The sequence below is a fragment of the Pungitius pungitius genome, chromosome 2 (assembly GCF_949316345.1).
Source record: "Pungitius pungitius chromosome 2, fPunPun2.1, whole genome shotgun sequence".
Lineage (NCBI taxonomy): Eukaryota > Metazoa > Chordata > Actinopteri > Perciformes > Gasterosteidae > Pungitius > Pungitius pungitius.
Genome location: NC_084901.1, coordinates 31,347,926 through 31,367,122, shown reverse-complemented (window position 1 = coordinate 31,367,122; position 19,197 = coordinate 31,347,926). Strand labels below are relative to the sequence as shown.

General features: G+C 45.4%; 2 protein-coding genes across 2 annotated transcripts; one reads left to right on the top strand and one right to left on the bottom strand.

The window, feature by feature from the left end:
- Positions 1 to 12,624: 12,624 nt before the first annotated feature.
- On the top strand, positions 12,625 to 14,233 carry nkx2.5 (NK2 homeobox 5). Its single transcript, XM_037462084.2, has 2 exons — positions 12,625 to 12,961; positions 13,518 to 14,233. Exons 1-2 carry the CDS (start codon positions 12,625 to 12,627, stop codon positions 14,132 to 14,134), a joined length of 954 nt encoding a protein of 317 aa, XP_037317981.2. The 3' UTR covers positions 14,135 to 14,233.
- Positions 14,234 to 16,238: 2,005 nt separating this feature from the next.
- LOC119211289 (vesicle transport protein SEC20-like) lies at positions 16,239 to 19,132 on the bottom strand. Its single transcript, XM_037462083.2, has 6 exons — positions 18,994 to 19,132; positions 18,282 to 18,374; positions 18,070 to 18,161; positions 17,808 to 17,912; positions 17,553 to 17,671; positions 16,239 to 17,299 (listed from the first exon to the last, which is right to left on the bottom strand). The coding sequence occupies exons 1-6, from the start codon at positions 19,072 to 19,074 to the stop codon at positions 17,103 to 17,105; spliced, it is 687 nt and encodes a 228-aa protein (XP_037317980.2). The 5' UTR covers positions 19,075 to 19,132; the 3' UTR covers positions 16,239 to 17,102.
- Positions 19,133 to 19,197: the final 65 nt, after the last annotated feature.

The window sequence follows — 19,197 nt, the reverse complement described above, 5'->3', positions numbered from 1 at the left end:
ATCAAACCAACAGAGTCACTATTTAATTGCTGAGCAAATTTTAAGGAAATTATGTTCATTGGTGGAAAACAATATTCACTGTGTAATTCATAAAAAACTTGACAGACATTGTGACTTTATTTACATATTTGCAACCAGTCGCAGCCTTCTTATCTCCCTGCTGCCCCTCATTATTACACTAACACGTCCACCCAACCTATTCCCCACAATGCCTCTTCCCTACGGCCCTCTGTTATCTATTAGAGGCCTAAATCAATCCACTCTTGTAACACTTGTAAGACGTTTGGCACTGGCGAGCACCACTACATGTGTGTGTGTGTGTGTGTGGGTGGGTGTGCGTGTGGATATGGATGTACGCGCTGCATGTTTTTGATCCAGTTGTTGTGGAATCTTCTGCTGTGACACATGTGCTGTTAAGATCAGAAATAGCGAGCCCATAAAAGTTGTGCGTCATATCCCATGCAATACAAGCCATATAGGCACGAGGTCTGCCTCTGACGTGCGGGGAAGAGCTCGCGGCGCACGAAAAGCTCATGTCTCACACCACGCAGGCCCGACATGCACTAATTAGGCCCGATAACACAACCTGATGTGGGCTGATTGAAAACAGGCACATCTAAGTCAGGACAGGGTCGTGTTGCACTGCAGGGGCACTCCGGACGGTGTCATTTCGTCTGCAGGCCCTTGCTTAAAGCTCAGTTTCATGCTCTCCGGACGAATGCATTTGCCATTTATTCAAAGACGGGAAAAGTAACGTGGATCTGGGGGGGGGGGGGGGGGGGGGTATTGTGCGCCAATGTATAGATGGTTTTAAAAGGATGTGGTGGGTCGTGCCCTCGCAGGGCTCTGCAGCTCGCAATGTGGCGACAGAAATGAGCGGCATGCACCAGGCTGTCCAAGCACTCGCTGTGCCCCCCGGCACCATGCACCCCTGTTTTGGATGTGCAAAGCTACGGTGATCAATGAATGATAACAGAGTCATTGTAAGCCCTTCACGCTTGTCTTCTATCACTGTCTCTGAGCGATAAGCGCGCGCGTAAACAGCCTGATTTTCCTGTTTTCTTTTTCCGAGCTTCACTCTTCGCTATCCTCTCCGCCACACTCTCTCATAAAGTGTGTCAGCTGGGAGGCACTGAGGAGGCAGTACAATTACAAGCTGTTTTCACTGGAACTACAATGAAACATCTGGAGGACTCAGCAATCCACAATCAAGGCTTTTTTTTCTCCAAAACATTTACTATTTTCTATTGAGATGGTTTATGTAGGCCTATTTATTGTTGCCCAGCAGATTTTCTGTTTAAATGTGGATTCCAGGAGAATGCTCTCCCGCAGCTTTGCTTTAAATCTATATGTGGAAAAAAAAAAAAGGGAAAGGATGGGACAGCTGCTCAGACCCATAGCATGTAGACAACAGCTCCCCTTGTGCTTTTGCAGCTGGCTTGCAATTACAAAGTAATTATAGATTAAGAAAACACAACTTCTGTCAATGAAATAAGGCCAAAACATCGACAAATGTGCCTTTAGCCGCCCAACAGCTGGTGAAGGATCAAATGTTGATTTTAACAGCACGCCAGCTGAAAAGAACATAGAGAGCTCACTGGGTTCATTTTTCCAACATTTGTCTCTGTAATGAACCAACATTTGGGATGAGGACAGGGCTTAAACTAATTGTGTTCCAATAACTTTCTCAATGAACCAGAGGTGATTTAACTTTCCTTCAACTCGCAGACAGCCGGGCCAACCAGCCAACCTGCGTTAAAGAGTCCAAGCTGCAATCATTTCACCATTAAAGCGCATTTGGCAAGACAGGACTGTAACTAACATGTACAGTACCAGTCAATGGTTTGAACACACTTTCTCGTTGAATTGAATGATGACTGGCACTGTATGACAATCAATAACATCAGCTTTTTGTAATTCTACTATTTCCCTGTGTTGAAAGGGCTGTTGAGGTTTCAGGTAATACTGGCCTTTACTGGAAAAAAAACGGACAAACAGCTGTCCTGGCTCAGTCCAACAGTAACCAAATCTGAAATTCGGGGTCTCTAGCGCTAACTAATTAGCGCTATATCTAGTTTTGATTAATCCATGTAAAGAAATTAAGTGTAAAAACATCTTGGGGTCTTACAGGCAGGTCTCAGCAGGACCGTTTCTTGGCCTGGTGTTTTTACACTTAACTGTTTTTGAAGGGATTAAACAAATTACATTTAATGAGTTTGAGAGCTTTAGGGGCGCTGGTTGGCATATTTTGTCTCTCTCAAATGGAGCCGTTTCAATAGTGCAATGCATTGTGGGACAATTGTGTCCACTTGCACTGTTTAAGACCACATTCATACATTTTGTGGTTTGAAATCTGTCATGGACACTCAAACAAAAAGACAGTATAGTGCACAGAATGCAACTGGGACACATCCCAGGCCTGTTTTCTGCAGCTATCACAAATGTTTCCACCGCAAATTACATTTTGATCCCATTATCTGTGCACTTCAAAATGAAGCCATTTTGTGCGGAAAGACACACGCACGGGCCAACTCAGAGACGCAAGTCTGCCGTACTGATTCAGCTATTCGTCATCACACTGTGTTTGAAAGAGAACAGGCTCTGTTACTGGGAGAGGATGAACGCGGGAGAGATGTATTGTGGGAGACGTCGGGTTTGTCCTCTGATTTATAAACAACCGGTTGAAAACGCCGACTCGCGTATTAAAAAGTCGTTTCAGTAGCGTCAGCTGAAGCCGACAGTCATGATGAGCTAGAGCGCGTTGACCGCATGGTGTATGTTGCCCCCTCTGACCCCAGACTGTCCGTGCAGAGATACACCTTGCTGTTTGCCCGGTGAGGGATACAGGAATGAGCCAAAAAGCCTTGGTGGCTTTCATCCTTTAAGCAAGTGGCCTTCTTCTCTCTGCATGCAGGTGACGGCGTTGATTCCGTTGTTGTTTAACATGTTGTTCTCTCACTCCATCCAACTCTCCCATTCCCGTCTCTCGCCCCCCCCCCCCTCCTTCATCCCCTTTCGGTCACCCACTTAAAGCTGCTTCTCTTCTTTGTTGACAGCTTTGCTCGGGTGAAAAATAAAAGAAGTAGAATTACTGGGTAAAAGGGAAAAAGAGAGCAAATAACAGCTCTTAGAATGTTTGGATTGTGAAACCAGAACATTAGTACAAACCATAATGGCTGGCCCGGAGAGGCCAGCGGCTCTCCAGAACTTCACTAACACAAGCAATGATGTAACGCCAGCCATTTCTCATACAGCATTCGCTTGTTGCACTCCTTAAAGTCTATTTATACCATCTTCGTCTACTCAAAATAAAGCAGCCTATGTTGGGCTAATGCCCTTTAAATAGCCCGTCTGTTTAAGATGAAGGAATTAGAATACAACCCCACCATGGTGATAATTTAATGTTGCTTAGTACCAGCAAAGTACAAAAAGATGTGAGCTATATATTCCAAGACTTATAAAAAGAAGAACATCGTGCCTGTTAGTAATGATGTCCTACACTCAGATACCCATAAAATAAATTCATGGACGTAAAATACAAGTGACTCACTCAACTGGCAGGTACAACCTGCTGCGCTGTCCAGGATAGATACTTTCACTACAAAGGCGATGTCTGTGTGTGTTTGTGGCACGTGTGTCTGTGGTACCAAACCAGGCCTCGGTGTATACTACGCTGCAGAATAAACAAGTCCGTCTGTGTTTGCAGTCTGTAATTAAAGCCGTATAAATGTGCACACGCATGCAGTAACAGCACACGTCATGGCCCACAGCGGCTGCTTCCCTCGGCCCACGGCGAGGGCCAGACAACAGCTGACCCAAACCAACTGTGGCCAACACAGTCTCCACGCAGACACACACAACAACATGAAAACGGAGCATTAAAAAAAAAAAAGCGGCACAGGCCGGCTGGTTTGGATGGTGCTGAGTGTGCGGCGTACAGCGAACGCTGCGTAATAAAACATCTACAGCCGCCTCTCCGCAGTCTTGCTTCAACAAAGCTGGATTCAAAGTTTCACTGCAAGCCTGTTACACATATTTACCATCAACAAAATGTGCAACATAAACTGTTTACACTAGGGGTTGTTTATAGTAAATGTTACCATGAGTGGAAGAATGTAAATGCTTACTTTAGGCTTGTATGTGTGTAGATAAAAAGTGGGTTGTGCATCTGTGCATCTGTGCATGTAGGCACATGAACACGTTTCTGCGGGTCTGTGTGCACATTGGTGTTCGCGATAGACTCTTTACTATAGTTTTTGACCAGATTTTGCCCTCTGGTGGTGCAAATTAGGCAGCACTGGTTTCAACGCCACCCCTCAACAAGTGAAAAGCAACAAAAAAAAAAAAAAAAAAAACGGATGCATGGTGAGTTTTAATTATTCAAATTCATAAACGTGCTCCAAAATAAAATGAATGGTATTCACTGTAGACACCGCAGGTAAGTAGCTCGGATAAACACCTGCCCGCCGCCAAGCCTTGAGGGGCTGTTGAGAGGTCTAACCGGATGAGTAGCTCAGAGTGCGTGTGTACCCATGTACCCCCATGTACATGCACCAGTCACCAGATCCCCTTGTAGCCAGTGATGTTCCAGAAGTCCCACGCATTTCCCATGCTCGCTCACACCAAGCAGTGAGTTCCACCACACTCTGCTCTCTCTCTGTCTCCTTTTTTACCGCGCCGTGACCTCTTCCACTCTCCTTTTCATTCACTCGCTTCCCGTTGCCACTGCTGCCATCATCATCATCCCACTTTGTTTCCAGCTGATTTTCAGGCTGACCTCATCTCTGGGGGGGGGGGGGGGGGGGATAATTACCAAATGGGGACACCGTGTTTTAAACAGTGATTTTGAGGTCAGCGGCTCGCTCGAGTTTTCAGGTCTTTCGTGCCCTCGGCTTGCGAAACTTGTGAATGTTCTGGTCCCCGTTACGCCCACTTCTCCGACTCCCGGGGGCATACATCAGTGCATAGTGAGATTGCTTTAGGAGTAATCACTGTCATTTCTCACTGTCTGAAGAGTAGGCAGGGCCCCTGTGCGCACTGCGTCTTAGAACATTGTGTCCATGCAGTGCTAGATGTTAAAGAGTGGTGATTGCGGAGAATGTGGCATGGTTTTGCAGTATGCCAGCCTATTAAGTTCAGCCATGCCAAAGCTATATTTGAGTTCCAAATGCTATGATGAATTGCAAAGCAGAATGTACTGTACATTCTTGGGTATGTAAAACCAAATAACTGCCTCCGGTCCAGTCAAGAATCTTTTTTTTTTTTTTTTTTAACCTACATCCCGCCCTCGTAATCATCTCAGCCTTAAGAGCAGCCTGAGCGGCTGCCAAGGGGCCACGTGCAGGTCTCGATGGGACCTGGCCCGGGGACGGCCGGTCAGGAGCAGGTGGTCAGTGTTAAGATGGGGAAGAGAGATGGGGGACCAGGTCACTGGCAGGAGGTGCGCTAGTATTCCACTCACCTTGAGCATGTTAAACACTATCCCGGTGGAAGCAGCATGGGGCGCGGGGGGGGGGGGGGGGGGGGGGGAAGGGGGTCAAACTGTTCCTCACCGCCTGGACATGGATCACATGACTGGGCCAGCGTGGCACAGAGACTCCCTCAGCTGTGAAGGTAAAACATGAGAAGAAAAGAATGTAAGGGCACTACAGACTCGCTTCTATAAGCAACACAAATAAACAAATGGTTCTGCTTTATTTGCCTCAAAGGCAACGAGAACTGACAAAATCCAACCAACCCACAGAGTTGACCATTCCGTTTTAGCGCGGTTTGAATTAAATCAGACAAATTGCATGGATCCAAATCCTTCACTACCTCATTCGTTTCCCCCACCGGCACCCACCGGTCGCCCCAAGTGTCAGTTTGAAGTAGCAGCATTCGGGGAATGTAACTCATGTCGTACGTGCCTCGAGGTTGCCGCAGAAATGAAGCACATAGGTGTCAAGAAATGCCAGTCAGCCTCTCTCCGTGGCTGCTTCAGTCCGGCTCCTGGCGGAGCGCTGGCCGGGCCCAGGACACAGGTATGCTGTGCCCATCTGTCAACACGGAGCTGCCTTCCCTGGCAGAGGCCACAGAGAGGATTTTGTAACCTGCCCCCCCCCGGGTGGATGTCATAACACTTACAGTACAGCACAGAGCCATAGGGCTTTAGGGGGGAGTGTGTGCTAGCATGGAGCTACAGGAGTGCGTCTCCGCTCTGAAGCTTCCTTTTTAACTGAGTGAGTTTCACTTCAGGCTGCTTGAAAATGCTAAAAAGTGCACTTTTGCAGAATTTACTGAGTTCGGTCATCGAACAAATATCCACAAATGTCCTCTGCTCATCTCACTGTCGTTGTTTCTCTTCCTTCACCCTCTCCTCCCTCTCCCCCTCTCTCTCTCTCTCTCATATCTCTTCCCACCGCCGCCGCTCTGTTCCAGTGATATTTATAATGAATGGTGTTCTCTGTGCGGGGGCCTGAATGTGTGCGGTGGAGTCGAGGGAGCACCACCTGAGTGATGATTCTGTCTGCCCAAGTCTCTCTCCATCCCCCCTCTCTATCCCCCCCCCCAACTCCCTCTCTTTCTCCCTCTCTCTCTCTCTCTCTCTCACACACACACTCACAAGCACACGCACACACATGCACACACGCCTGACCTGCTGGGAACACAGGATCTTGCTGTATCTGGCCTCTGTGGCAGGGGCAATTAGAAAGGTCCAAACGGAGCACAAGCTCTCTTCTCATGCTGTCCCCATTAGAGAGGGAGAGACAGGCAGTGAGGAAAGACAGGAAGAGGAGAAGCATGAATATACTGTCTCTCTCTCTCACACACACACACACACACACACAGTGCCTGCACAGTAACCTTACACAGTCCTGCGCTTGCTGCCGTGACTTGGCATAATTTTATCCTGCTCAATCGACTTCTAAGTGACCATGGACATGGGTCATGGTGTCATGGTGTGGTTCAAATGCTGAGAACAATGGGCTGGAAGCAGCATCCGATCGATCCAGACACAATCTCTCAGGGCCAAGATGACGATACAATGAGCGATGCACAGAATCCTGCAGAACTTGCCACACAAATGGAGGTGATGAAAATGGATTCAGGGTCATTGAATGGTTATTTTTTTTACCCATGAAGTATGATGCCAATGACCTGGTGGCCTCCATGCTCAATATATATGAGGCTGACACTCTGCGGGGTCGGGTTCGTATGTGTGCGTTTGTGTGTGTGCGTGTGTGTGTGTGTGTGTCCCAGGCCTCCCAGATGACGAGAGGGGAGACCAGTGCATTTTCCACGCCACCTTTGTCCCCACATGAATTATCCATCGTGGCCAAGGGTGGTAATCAAGCTGCTAAGGCAAGCCTTATTACAACGTTGGTCATTTAGCCTTTTAAGCGATGCTCTTACCTCATTCCTTGGTCAACTCGGATTGCACGGAAAAACAGAGCAGTCAGCATGTTAAATGGGCTCAAGGAAGGTTGGGTGAGTTAAGGGCTATAAAGCGACAGCAGCTGATACAGCACATGTAGGCTCGCGGAGAGACGTTGTAAACCTCAGGCCACATAGTTGTTGGTGGGTCAGTGCACAACTCTGGCATGATGAGCTCATGATCATGAAAACTAATATTTAAAGAGGGGACAAGGCAGGACCTGGAGCTAAAGTGTATATTTGCAAATAGGCTGAGCATTAGGGAAAATTACACAGCTTCTAGTGCACCAGACACACATAGTTTAGGCTTGAAAAAGATCAAATGAACAGATCTTTACAACACTTTTAGGAGACCATGAGTAGGTTGGTCTCACCTGCTGTGAAAACAGGCATAACATTGCAGGAATTTTCCGTCTTAAAAATGCAATTGGAAAAAAAAAACACATCTGTTTTTAACAAGCTGAATATGATGTAACTGTGTGATAAAATATTCACTGATCGTTATTTCAAAAGGTCTCGATGAGTTTGAGCGATTCTTTTTTCATGGATGACTGTGTGATGCTGCCGACCTCTGGCCACTGTGTGCAATGGCACCGCCAAACCTGCTGTGGATCACATGACATGATGAGTAGTGACGAGCTACACTCTGGTTCCACGGGTTGAGCAGATCACCACACATACCAGCAACGTTATACACAATATAATGCTGCTGATTGTTGCAATAGCTATTTGTATAATGTTTGTGGTTTCTCTTGAGGGAGGGTTTTTTTTTTAAATCTAAGGAAATAACTATTTCATTCCATCATATGCGTAATCTCCCACTGTGGACTGTTTGAGGGCTCTACGGTGGAGACTTTAGGCTTCATACAAAGGCGTTCAGTAATTCAGCATTTTAATGGAGAATACGGCCAATGGATTGGCCGACCCACAATTCATTGTAATTGCACGTTGAAAAAAAGGGTAAACCTGAGACGTAAATGAAGAGGAAACATGAGAGTTCAGCTTTTCGTATTACATTTACACCTAAATATTAACGATTAAAGATTGAACAAAACAAGCACATGATGTTGAGGACATTTATTTTTTTATGCATCAAATACTTTGTTTGTCGTTAAAGCTGTTTTGACCAAGAGAAGTGAGACGATTATTTGAAATGACCTCTCATCATGGAAATAGCATCTTGTGGTTCTGAAGCTTGACTAAAATTCTAGATATCTCAGCCTCAACGGGATCAATCTTTAGCGCAATGCTAAGTCAGTGGCGTTCCCCTTTTGAAATCCTGCTTTCACAGCCATGCGGTTTGCAATTGTTAACAGGGCCCAACACCGGCCCCTTAAGATCCATTTATCGGCGCGTGACCTTCAAAACAGCAGTACCCTACCACTGACCTCAAACCTCAGCTGTAGACTAAACTAAAGCTGCACCGGAGTAAAAAAACGTCCTTGTATTTCCCCCGGGGGGGGGGGAACTAACATTACCTCGAACTGGGCACCAGACTGTGTGAAGCCTTGCCAGGCCTATGAACATGACCTGGGGAGTTCTTGTCAAGAGGGGGAGGGGGGGGGGTGGGGGGGGGGTAGGCGGGCGGAGGAAGAGAACGGAGCGGAGATGAAGGGAACGCTGCTCTCTCCATCACAGACAAGACAAACGATGCACGGACAGACGGCACTCGACATCGCTGCCACCGCTTCAGTTAAGTTTCCAGTTACAACACGCTGACCCCGGATCAGCGGATGCTTGAGCCACGCGATAAATTAGCCCTGAGCCCAAAGCACTGAGTGATCTTTTGCCACAACAATTAACGAACAGCATACGGGCAAAGGATTAAGCCAACGCCTGGGTGCATTCTTTCAACGGCCACATGGTGGCGGTGTAACTCACGAGGGAGTGGGGGGGGGGAGAGGACACAAGGGCCAAGGGGTCAAAGTTACTGTATAAGTCATCAGCAAGAAAAACCCACATCAGTCACGTCTAAATAACAGTCGGCCCACCACGGCCACTAATAGCCGTAGTGATGGAGACGTAGCGTGAGACCGCAGTTGCCAAGGCCTGACCTTGGACTGAAGGCAAATTGGACACAATTGGCTGATACGTAAGGTACGAGGCATATGGGAAATATAATATATTATGATCTTTTGAAAATAGAACAACAGGTGGTGATCCAGTTCTATAGAGTATCGGGGTTACGGGCCGGCTGGGTCACACAGGGGCCGCCTGGTGTCATGATGTGACCATAAAGGGAATTAGCTACGGCTAAAGGTTTATGTTTAATTTGAGCGTAGTGGATTTTGGGATGAGCCGGTATTTGTGTTGTGTTTATGTCATGTATAGGTCAGCATGGCTTGCATTGGGGTGAATTTGACATGTGGTAAAAAAAAAGATTAATAGGAATTATATTATTTAACAGTAAAGAAATGTATTTCTCCCATTGGACATTCCCTTGTAAAATAAATTAAATCCTGCTATTTAATTTCAAACTTTATTTGGAATATATGATCAGTCTGAATCATTGTATTGGGCCACAAGTTTGCATTAACTAGATTTGTGTTTTTTAATAATTAAATGTCGTATGAGCAAAACAATGTAAGCGTTGTATGAAGATTGTGTTCCGAGTTTCCATTTGACTGTAAATGTTCATGTCTAAGGTTTTATAAATGCCTTCATTAGTTCTATAAGGGGTTGAGAAAGAGCAAATGTATTTTGTCAAAAAGAAAGCATCACATCACCGGATCAGCATCACGCGTCGTGTAAGATCCTCACACGTGGTCCTTCTGGCTGTCCAGAGCTCATGATTAAAGGCATCAGGTTTTGTTGGATCTCATTTTATTCTTTCACTAAATGTTTTATACAGTTTTTTTCCCAGGTGTTTGGATTGACATGTTTTTCTGTCTGTGTTCATTTCTGTTTACAGATATCATTTGTTAAATGTTAATTCAGGAAAACATTGTTTTTATTGTTTAAATGTTTTTTTTTTTTAGATATATTACTCAATGAAAATAATTTGAGACACTTTATTTTAACATTTCCGGAGTTGGAAATTAATGTTAATTCACAAGTGCGGTTTACCAGCCCTTTAGATTAGAAAATAATAAATAGTCGCACTTCTAATTAATGATGAGGTGATCCACAATTCAGCACAACCTCGCTTCAGAGTGATAATTTAGTTTATACCTCTTTAAACGTGTTGAATGCAATTGGATTGCATGTTACACACTGTCAGCCACTGCAAACAACGGATATTTTTAAAAGGTTTTTATGGAGAAAGTGTGAAAGCTGCCGCGTTGCCTCCCAATTACTGTAATCAGCAAACAGCCAATGGATCTAAAACAAGAGAGAGGCCGTTTTAAAGATACATTTTGGAAGGTTTAGACAGGAGACACACATTTTAATTTGGGTCACACACACACGCACGCACGCACGCACGCACACGGAGAGGCCCGACCCTCAAAATACCCACACGTTCGTGCAGCGGAAGTTTTTAAGCAACCTTATCTGAGGCTTTATCTGAGTTGGAGATGTGCTGCAGAAAGACAGGTCAAAGGGAAGCATTAGGGATATGGAACACATGCCAGGCCTGTCATGTTCAATTTACAGTTGACTGAATGCTTTATTCTGCGGGAACAGGGAGGACGTGGTCAATCTGCGGGACGATGTATCCATTCCACGCAAGATTCTTTCTTTTGTCTTATTGAATTTTTTTTTTCCTTCTGATTGAACACAATGACACTTTACAGTAAAATCACGCAAATCCGTGGAAAACAAACCCGGTGGACACGTTTCCCTCGTGTCTTTAGCCTCCCCACCCCTCCCCCCCCCGTGCGTTTACTTTATTTCGCCAATTATGACTGCAAGAGCCGGGCCAGTGTTGACTCTCGCTGCGCCTGAGAAAGATTGTCCAGCCATTCATCAGCTCTCCGGGCGCACAAATAGTCTTTAAAACTATAAACACCGTCGCTAGGTTGGAGACAGGGGGACCCATTTACCCCGCGGCTGTGCTAAACGCTGTAGATAAAACAAACGATAATACTGTCTGTCTCCTGTGACCGTCTCCACGCGCATTAATAGCAGCTTTAGTGCCAACCGCGCGCAGGGAAACGCGTGTATGGATCATGCGTCATCACGCTCAGTACCGAATTGAATTGTCCTCATGCCGTACGTCATTTCGAATCCGTGATTTGCTGGTAGAATGTCATGACACCGTATCATTTGATTACGAAGAAACGCACGAACGAATCGTTCGGTAGATATTTAAGGCCGATTGCCTGTTTTGGAATTTAACGAGATGTCTGTGAAATTGGAGGAATGGAGGCGCGTAAAAGCAATGCAATTGTGCCGTTTTATCTGTTAAAACGCGGGTGGCATAAATGACACATCTTTAGGGCCTGCGGCGTGGGTGGGAGTGTGTGCGCAGGTTTGTTGTCATCTGTTATCACGTCCTGATAACGCCAACAGTGGCTCCAGCATCTCTCGGAGGCAGACAGCAGAGTGTGTCGCTCGCGGTTTCAGGTTCCGTGTTCGGGGATCCAAACCCCGTTGTCTGATTTCCTCTTTCTTGGCGCTCGTCTGCTCCGTTTCCCCCCCGGCCGACACCCCAAACACACGCACGCGCTAGAAGGATCTTATCCGATACATTAAACGCTTTTATAACCCCCCCTCCACTCCTTGGTCATTATTGCAGATCGTTGATGTTCAACTTGAATTGTAGAAACGCGTTTGTATTGCGCGCAATGACTGTAATACTAAAAAAAAGTTCATCAATGTTCATCTTAAGTTATCAAGTATCACTCAATTTAAGTTTAAGTTTTAAAAAAACCAAGTCTATGCCGAAACAATTTCCCTCAGGATCAAATGGCTGATTTTGGAGAATGCATAATCACGGGTCTGGGCTGATGTGGTAAATTAAACACATGTATGTGCACCAGCCATCACTTTACGTCACGGAATGGGAGTACCAGTGGCTCCATACAGAGGGTCCCACCGGCTCTCCCCTCCCCTCCCTCCCTCCCTGCGTCACGGGGAGGACAAGACAAAGTTTGGAGACAGAGTTGACACTCAAAATGCACACTTCACTCAAGATCAGCCTGCTCTACCAAACTCGTACTTAAATCCAGTAAATATTGCCAGGAAGGAGAGTGAGTTTGTTGACGTCTTCTTTGTTGCAGGTTAATAGATCCCCCCCCCCCCCCACCCCACAGCCCCCAGTTCTTGGCAATGTTTCCCAGCCCCAACAGCACGTCCACTCCCTTCTCTGTAAAGGATATATTAAACCTGGAGCAGGGTCATGACGTTTCTTCTCGCATGGACTGCTGCACCGTACCAACCTCCACCTCCACCTCCTCCTCCTGCATGCTTGCCCGGCTGAAGCAGGAGCCTCTCCGGAACATGTCGTCCGCCGCCGCCTCGCTGTTCGGAGAAGACCTTTACGAGTCCAGGGGCGGCAGAGGCAACGCACTCAGCTTTGCCACGGCCGTGTATGGGAAATCCCCCTTGGAGACGGATATAGTGAAAGATGGGGAATCAGACGCGTTTGAGGCGAAACGTAGAAAAGGTAAGTTGGGGAGGGAAGAGGGGGACGGGGGGGGGGGGGGGGGGCAATTTGCTCTCGCAGGCCTGTGCGAGAAATGAGGCCCGCAGGCTCGTGCTCGTTCGATTTGCGCAAAACGCGTCAGATGCTCTAAAAACAAAGCCATTAAAGCGATACGCATTGGTGCAGGAGACACTCTTGTGTGGTTCGATACAGGCTTTGAAAACTGGACTCTTCCAATTTAAACAAATATAAAAGTTGAGTCTGGTTAGAATTTTACCTGCAGGTCTTTTTTAGCACACTGAATGCAAAATCGGTGACCAAAGCGACTGAATTACTAAAACGAATTGCTTAAAAATCACCATAATAATTCACGACATATAATATAAATTATATATAATTTGAATGATAATGACTGTATTATTGTTATTGGTCAGTAAACATAGCTCTAGGCCTAATAATGAAAATAAATATCCAACCAGCCCCTTGTTCATAAGTAACTTGCAGATTATATATATATATATATAATATACATTTACACATATATTTTCCATCTTTTTTTTCCGTCTGGTGCGATCAGAAGAGTTCAGTTCTCCGAACGGGCCCGGGGAGGACATCAAAGCCGAGGACCCGGATCGAGCCAAGCCCCGGAGACGCAGGAAGCCGCGCGTGCTCTTTTCGCAGGCCCAGGTGTACGAGCTGGAGCGCCGCTTCAAGCAGCAGAGATACCTGTCCGCCCCGGAGAGGGACCACCTGGCCGGGGCGCTCAAACTCACCCCGACCCAGGTGAAGATCTGGTTCCAGAACAGGAGGTACAAGTGCAAGCGGCAGAGGCAGGACCAGAGCCTGGAGATGGCGTCGGTGGTGCCGCCGGCCAGGAGGGTGTCGGTGCCGGTGCTGGTGCGGGATGGGAAGCCTTGTCTGGCTGCGGATACAGCCACCTACAACCCCTCGTACAGTATGGGTCACATCAGCCATTTCTCCTATAACAACTACCCGGCATTCAGTAACTACACCGGTCCCAGCTGCAACACAAACTATGCGTGTAGTTATCCTGCAGGCACAATGCAAACTATGCAAGGATCCTCCAGCAACGGGAATTACATGAACTTTGGGGTGGGGGATCTGAATAATGTCCAGAACACATTCTCCTCCGGTAATGGGGTGTCTTCGTTACATGGCATTAGGACATGGTGAACGGGTGATTATTTAGGACGGCATGCATTTTATTTCAAGGTGTGGAAAGGTTTGTGTAACTTATCTTATATTTAAATGTTTGACTAGTTTTCTGAGTGTTTTTTCAGCACCATTTTTCATCTGAATAATCTACATTTTTATTTATTTCATTAGCAAAAAAAAGAGACATGGTTGGAAAACAAAGTTCTTATAAAGTCCATTTTAAATGTCAAATCAAAAATAATTGTTTTTTTCCTTCATTGTTGCTTGATTTTCTTCACTCAGTGTATATACGTTGCCTTTACATTTTCAGGGGGCTACATTGAAAAAAAAAATAGACAAATTGTAATTGTTAGGACGACAATGATTTTTTTTATAAAGCTAATATTAACAATAATGTTTTTATCATTTGTCAATAATGCTGACATGCAACTATTTGATCCTAATACTTCATTATTTAACATAGTAATTTCCTCTGACTTTCAATTCCTAAATATTGAAAAAAATATGATGAGTGTATAATAAGTCATAGTGAACTCTGGTCGCATAATGGTTGAACTGGACCATAAAATGTGTCAGATCTCATGTGGTTTTTGTCTGGTTAAAATGTTCAAGTGGCTATTAGGAAGCTTCCTTCAATACGCTTAAACAAGGTTAAAAGGTTGTAAAAGCTTCACGTTTTTAACGACCCGCTGTCAGCCACGTGTACACTACACACATATTTAAAGCTGCTGGGACAGACACGTCTGCGAGTCCTGACCTTGGCCTGTATTAAATGTTATTTCAAATGCTGTTTTTTTACAGTTCTTTCACTGCATTTTTGTGTACGTGGATTTCATATCAAATCTGCCAAAAGCCATCCTGAAAATCAGCGACGTTTTCTCTGTATTTGTAAATATGATTAATCCATTTTTGGACTGTAAACTTGATCATTAAAATTCCTGTTTTGAAAAAAAAAAAAAAAAAAATCTGCCTCGCTAAATCCTTACGGTGTTGTATTTACGAATGGACCGCAAGAGTGACAAAGTATTTATATACAAGTTAAATTAACTTAACAACCAACTTTAGATGAATGCAGTCAGATTCTGCCGGGCTGTTTATGGCATCGCTGTGTTGAAGTTTACGCCTCATTGAGACCAGTCCTCTTGTCCAGACAAACCCAAACACTTGATTGACACAATCACAGTGCTAAATGATCAAGAATAGTGTAATTTGCTTGACATAGAGCTTGTTTAAGTGTGCCGTTATATGAACACGCTAAAGGCATCGCTCAGGTCCCAAGCTCGGTGGTCCCAAGTCATTTTTAACCGTACACCATTGCAACGACACGTTTGACAAGCACATCAAGCCAGAAGACTGTATGTTTATTGATGACCAATACTGACAACAATGGCATGAATCAAATAAAATGGCAATGCCAGCAGAGAGGGTTGCAAGGTCATGTATAGCTCCTCTGGCCACCCTCTGCTGCGAGGTGTTGAAAAGGCAATGTCAGATAACGGCACCACACAAACCTAAAAATATCCCCCCTCACCCTCCACCCACGGTGGAAAGGGAGAGGGAAACGGGTCGGAATAATCTGCTTTTCCGGGTCTTATCTGAAGAAAGGCAGGGATGCATGCTGCTCTATCTCTGCCAGTGGCAGGAACACGGAGGCTTTTCTGAGCTTTTCTGCTGCGCCGCAGACAACAATCACACAATCAATGAATTAATTCCTGTGTGGATTGTGAAGTGCACATGGAGGAACATATGAGGGAGGCAATGTCTTTCAAGCCCTAAGATTTCTCCTACAACATACGTCCTTAACATTGGGACATCAAACGTGTAATAATTTGTATACTACAATAACGTTGCTTGCAGGTCAATAAAAAGTTGATCTGAAATGAAAAACGGACCTGAAATTCTGTTTATATTATTTTTCTAGACATATCATTTTCATGAGATCAGACAATATTTAAGGTGAAACAAATTGTGTAATATGTATATTTTAGTTCTGTCAAAGTTAACACATTATAGTTATGAGATTATCGAGGCCGAGATTAATGAACCATTTTAACGCAATTAACCCAACTTTGATTACGTGCGGTGTGCGTTGACCCCGGAAACGAGACTGTCAGTTAGATCTGAGCGGCCGAGGCGTTAGCTAAAAGATGGAGAGTGCTTTTTCCCCTTTGGAAGTAAAACAAACAGAGGCGCGGAATTCCTCCACGTGTCAAACAGAAGGGGGGGGGGGGGGGGGGGGGCCCGTGGTGCGAGGCTGCTTCCATCGCAACATGTTACCCTGCAATGGCGCACACAGTCTGCAGAGGACCACCGCCGTGGCCCTCAAAGACAGTGGTTTGGAAACCGTCCTGACTAAATGTGGAGAGATTGTTGGCCCTAGAAACACGGCAATAAAATACGGAGAGTTGAGAGCAGTTCAACATGTTCCACCCGGTGGAAAAAAAAAAAAATACAATTAAACAACAGTGTCTAAAAAAACCCCTCTTTTTAAAAGTGAGTACTTGTAATTTACAAAGATTTAGAAGAAAAATAAACCTTTAAATATGCCCACAGTCTGTCTTTGATACAAGCATGGAAACAAAACCGTATTGGATACCTTCCACAGGGATGTAACACATAAATGATCATTATGGGTTCACAGCTGACTCAATTGCAAACAATGCAAGCACGTGTGACACTAATAAAGGATGGATATCACAATATGGATACCAAAATGAATTATCCCCTTTGTCTGCTGAACCAAACCCATCTCAATAAATTAAACACTGCGTGGGACCGTTCGTCTTGCCCCTTTGTGGAGAACATCTCCCACTCGGCAGCATCACAGTTCGGCAGAGTGAGCCGTCCACACGGGCCCCCCGGCAGACACTGGTAATGTGTGTGAAATATGACACGCGGGAGTAAAGGTTGTTTAAATCCGTTGCGCTGACCATGGAAAGGTTGGTGTTTTTCGTCATGGGAGAGCCCCTTTAGAAAGGTACCTGGTCTACAGGAAGGGGAACAGTCTCTTCTTGAGGATGTAGAGGACTGTGGCGAGGAAGAGGGCGAGCGCCAGGAAGATGAGCAGTTTATCCGTGAGCTCTCTGCGGTTGTACTTGGTGATGAGCTTCCTCCCGTGCTGGATGGTCCCCGTCATGGCCTTAAACTCCTCGTTGGTCTCTTGGATCGTCCTCGAGGAGGTCGCTGCGAAGAGGAGTTGAACATTTCATATAAAATGGATGGACATTTCAGATGGTGCGCATTAACATTGAATCAGTAAATCCATTCATGTCATTTGAAGTCAGTGGCCTAGGGGTTTTGTCCATGGCGGACAACACATCCACACAGCAGGAGACTCTGCTCACCCTCAATGACTTGTATATGTGAATGAGTTCATGATGTAAAAAAGATCATTTTTACCGACATGATGTCAGCAGACAGGGTTTCCTTCACCAACCTAGTGACGTCATGGTCTCCTCGCTCTGTTCAACCCGCTGCGCCATCATCCGGCTGATGCTCATGAGGTTCTCTGTAATGCCGCTGGTTGTCTGTGCCAGGCCCTCTTTGGTCGTCTTCCTGGGAACAAAGAAGAAAAAAACCACATCAGAAGTCCTGGAAATTAATTCATGTATTCTATCAAATGTCTTGGCAAATAATGTGCCAATAAAATAAAGCTGATCCCCATCTCATCAATAAGAAAACATCAGCTCACCTCTGTCTCACACCACTGTCGGCTCCGTTAAGAAGTGCCTGCTTTTCCACATTCTCTAGAGACAGTTTGCTGGCCAGGTTGGCTTTCCTCCACCCGGTCTGGTTACTGCAAAAACAGACATAACCAATGTGAATATTTTCACGAAGTAGACATTGTGCAAGTTGCAAATGGTTCAATCCAACTAGTCCGGCAGCATTATCAACTCAGAAACCCGACAACATTTATACAAGTCGGGAGGTGGGAAACTAGTTAGATAGATTACCTCAGCATCTGTTTCCTGTGTCCCTCTACCTGACTCATCAGAGCTTGCTTGTCTGACTCTTTGTCCTGCTCCATAGCAATCTGCTCAAAATCCTGTCAAAGAGCCACAGGTATTTTCTCAGCCTCGGGACTACGGGCGGGCTGAAGTGAATGCACGGCCCATTACAGGGTTCTGTCACGTTCGCAGAGACATTAAAGATCAGCGGCTCTTACCTGAATACGCAACCTGAGCTTGTGGAAACTCTTTTTCACATCTGCGTTCAGTTCTTTCAGCTTGTTTTGAGGGCCCACGTACTCTGTAATGTCCTGGTGAGTCATCAAAACGAGAATGAGAGAGAAACACGCACACATGCTTTCATGGTCATTGAAAAGGTGAAGATAGTGGGATCAACTATGCTGCTCTTATTTGTAACTGAAAAGACTTTGAACTACCATTAGGACTCGGCAGATTCAGGATGGTAGATGTGAATTATCTATACATGTTATACCAAATGAGCTAATTAAATAAGGGTCTCTCATTTGCCTTTTTTTTTGCAATTCCCACAGTCCAAAAAAAGTGGGAAAAGTCAAACGGTCTTACATAACGTCAATTACTGCACTTCGATCCTAGTGGAATTCCGGGTGAATATGAATCATCTCTCACCGACAATTAGTTAACGTTTACTTTAACAAGGGTTACAAATTGCGACACTTAAAATTGGTCAATGTTCATTCTTCCATTACTGGATTTGGACAATTCATTCCTCATAACGTAGGAACAATGCGTTTTAAAGAAACGCTCGAGCGCTTCGGCTCCGGCTGCCTGGAGCTGCAACCGATAGCATGAATGCTATCAGACAGCTACTCCATTCCTTTGAATGACAAGCTCAACAAACAGCGGGTCATGACACGGAGCAAATGAATCTTACCAAATAAATACTCGCACCTGGATGAGAGCTTTGATTTCGATGTCATATTTGATTATTTCTTGTTCACATATTCGGACGTGAACATCTGAGGACGCCATGTTGCCAACGTCGTCGGCTCAAACTACGGAAAGCGGGGAGGCCCATTTGGACTTTGTCATCCACACCGGATTGCTACAGTGTGTGTATGGTATTACAAAATCAACCAGAATATTCAAAATAAT

Coding starts and splice junctions, on each gene's coding strand:
- nkx2.5 (XM_037462084.2), top strand. CDS start 12,625: ATGTTTCCCAGCCCCAACAGCACGTCCACTCCCTTCTCTGTAAAGGAT. Junction 12,962..13,517: donor TGAGGCGAAACGTAGAAAAG/GTAAGTTGGGGA, acceptor TGGTGCGATCAG/AAGAGTTCAGTTCTCCGAAC.
- LOC119211289 (XM_037462083.2), bottom strand. CDS start 19,074: ATGGCGTCCTCAGATGTTCACGTCCGAATATGTGAACAAGAAATAATC. Junction 18,375..18,993: donor AAATCAAAGCTCTCATCCAG/GTGCGAGTATTT, acceptor ATGACTCACCAG/GACATTACAGAGTACGTGGG. Junction 18,162..18,281: donor AGCTCAGGTTGCGTATTCAG/GTAAGAGCCGCT, acceptor GCTCTTTGACAG/GATTTTGAGCAGATTGCTAT.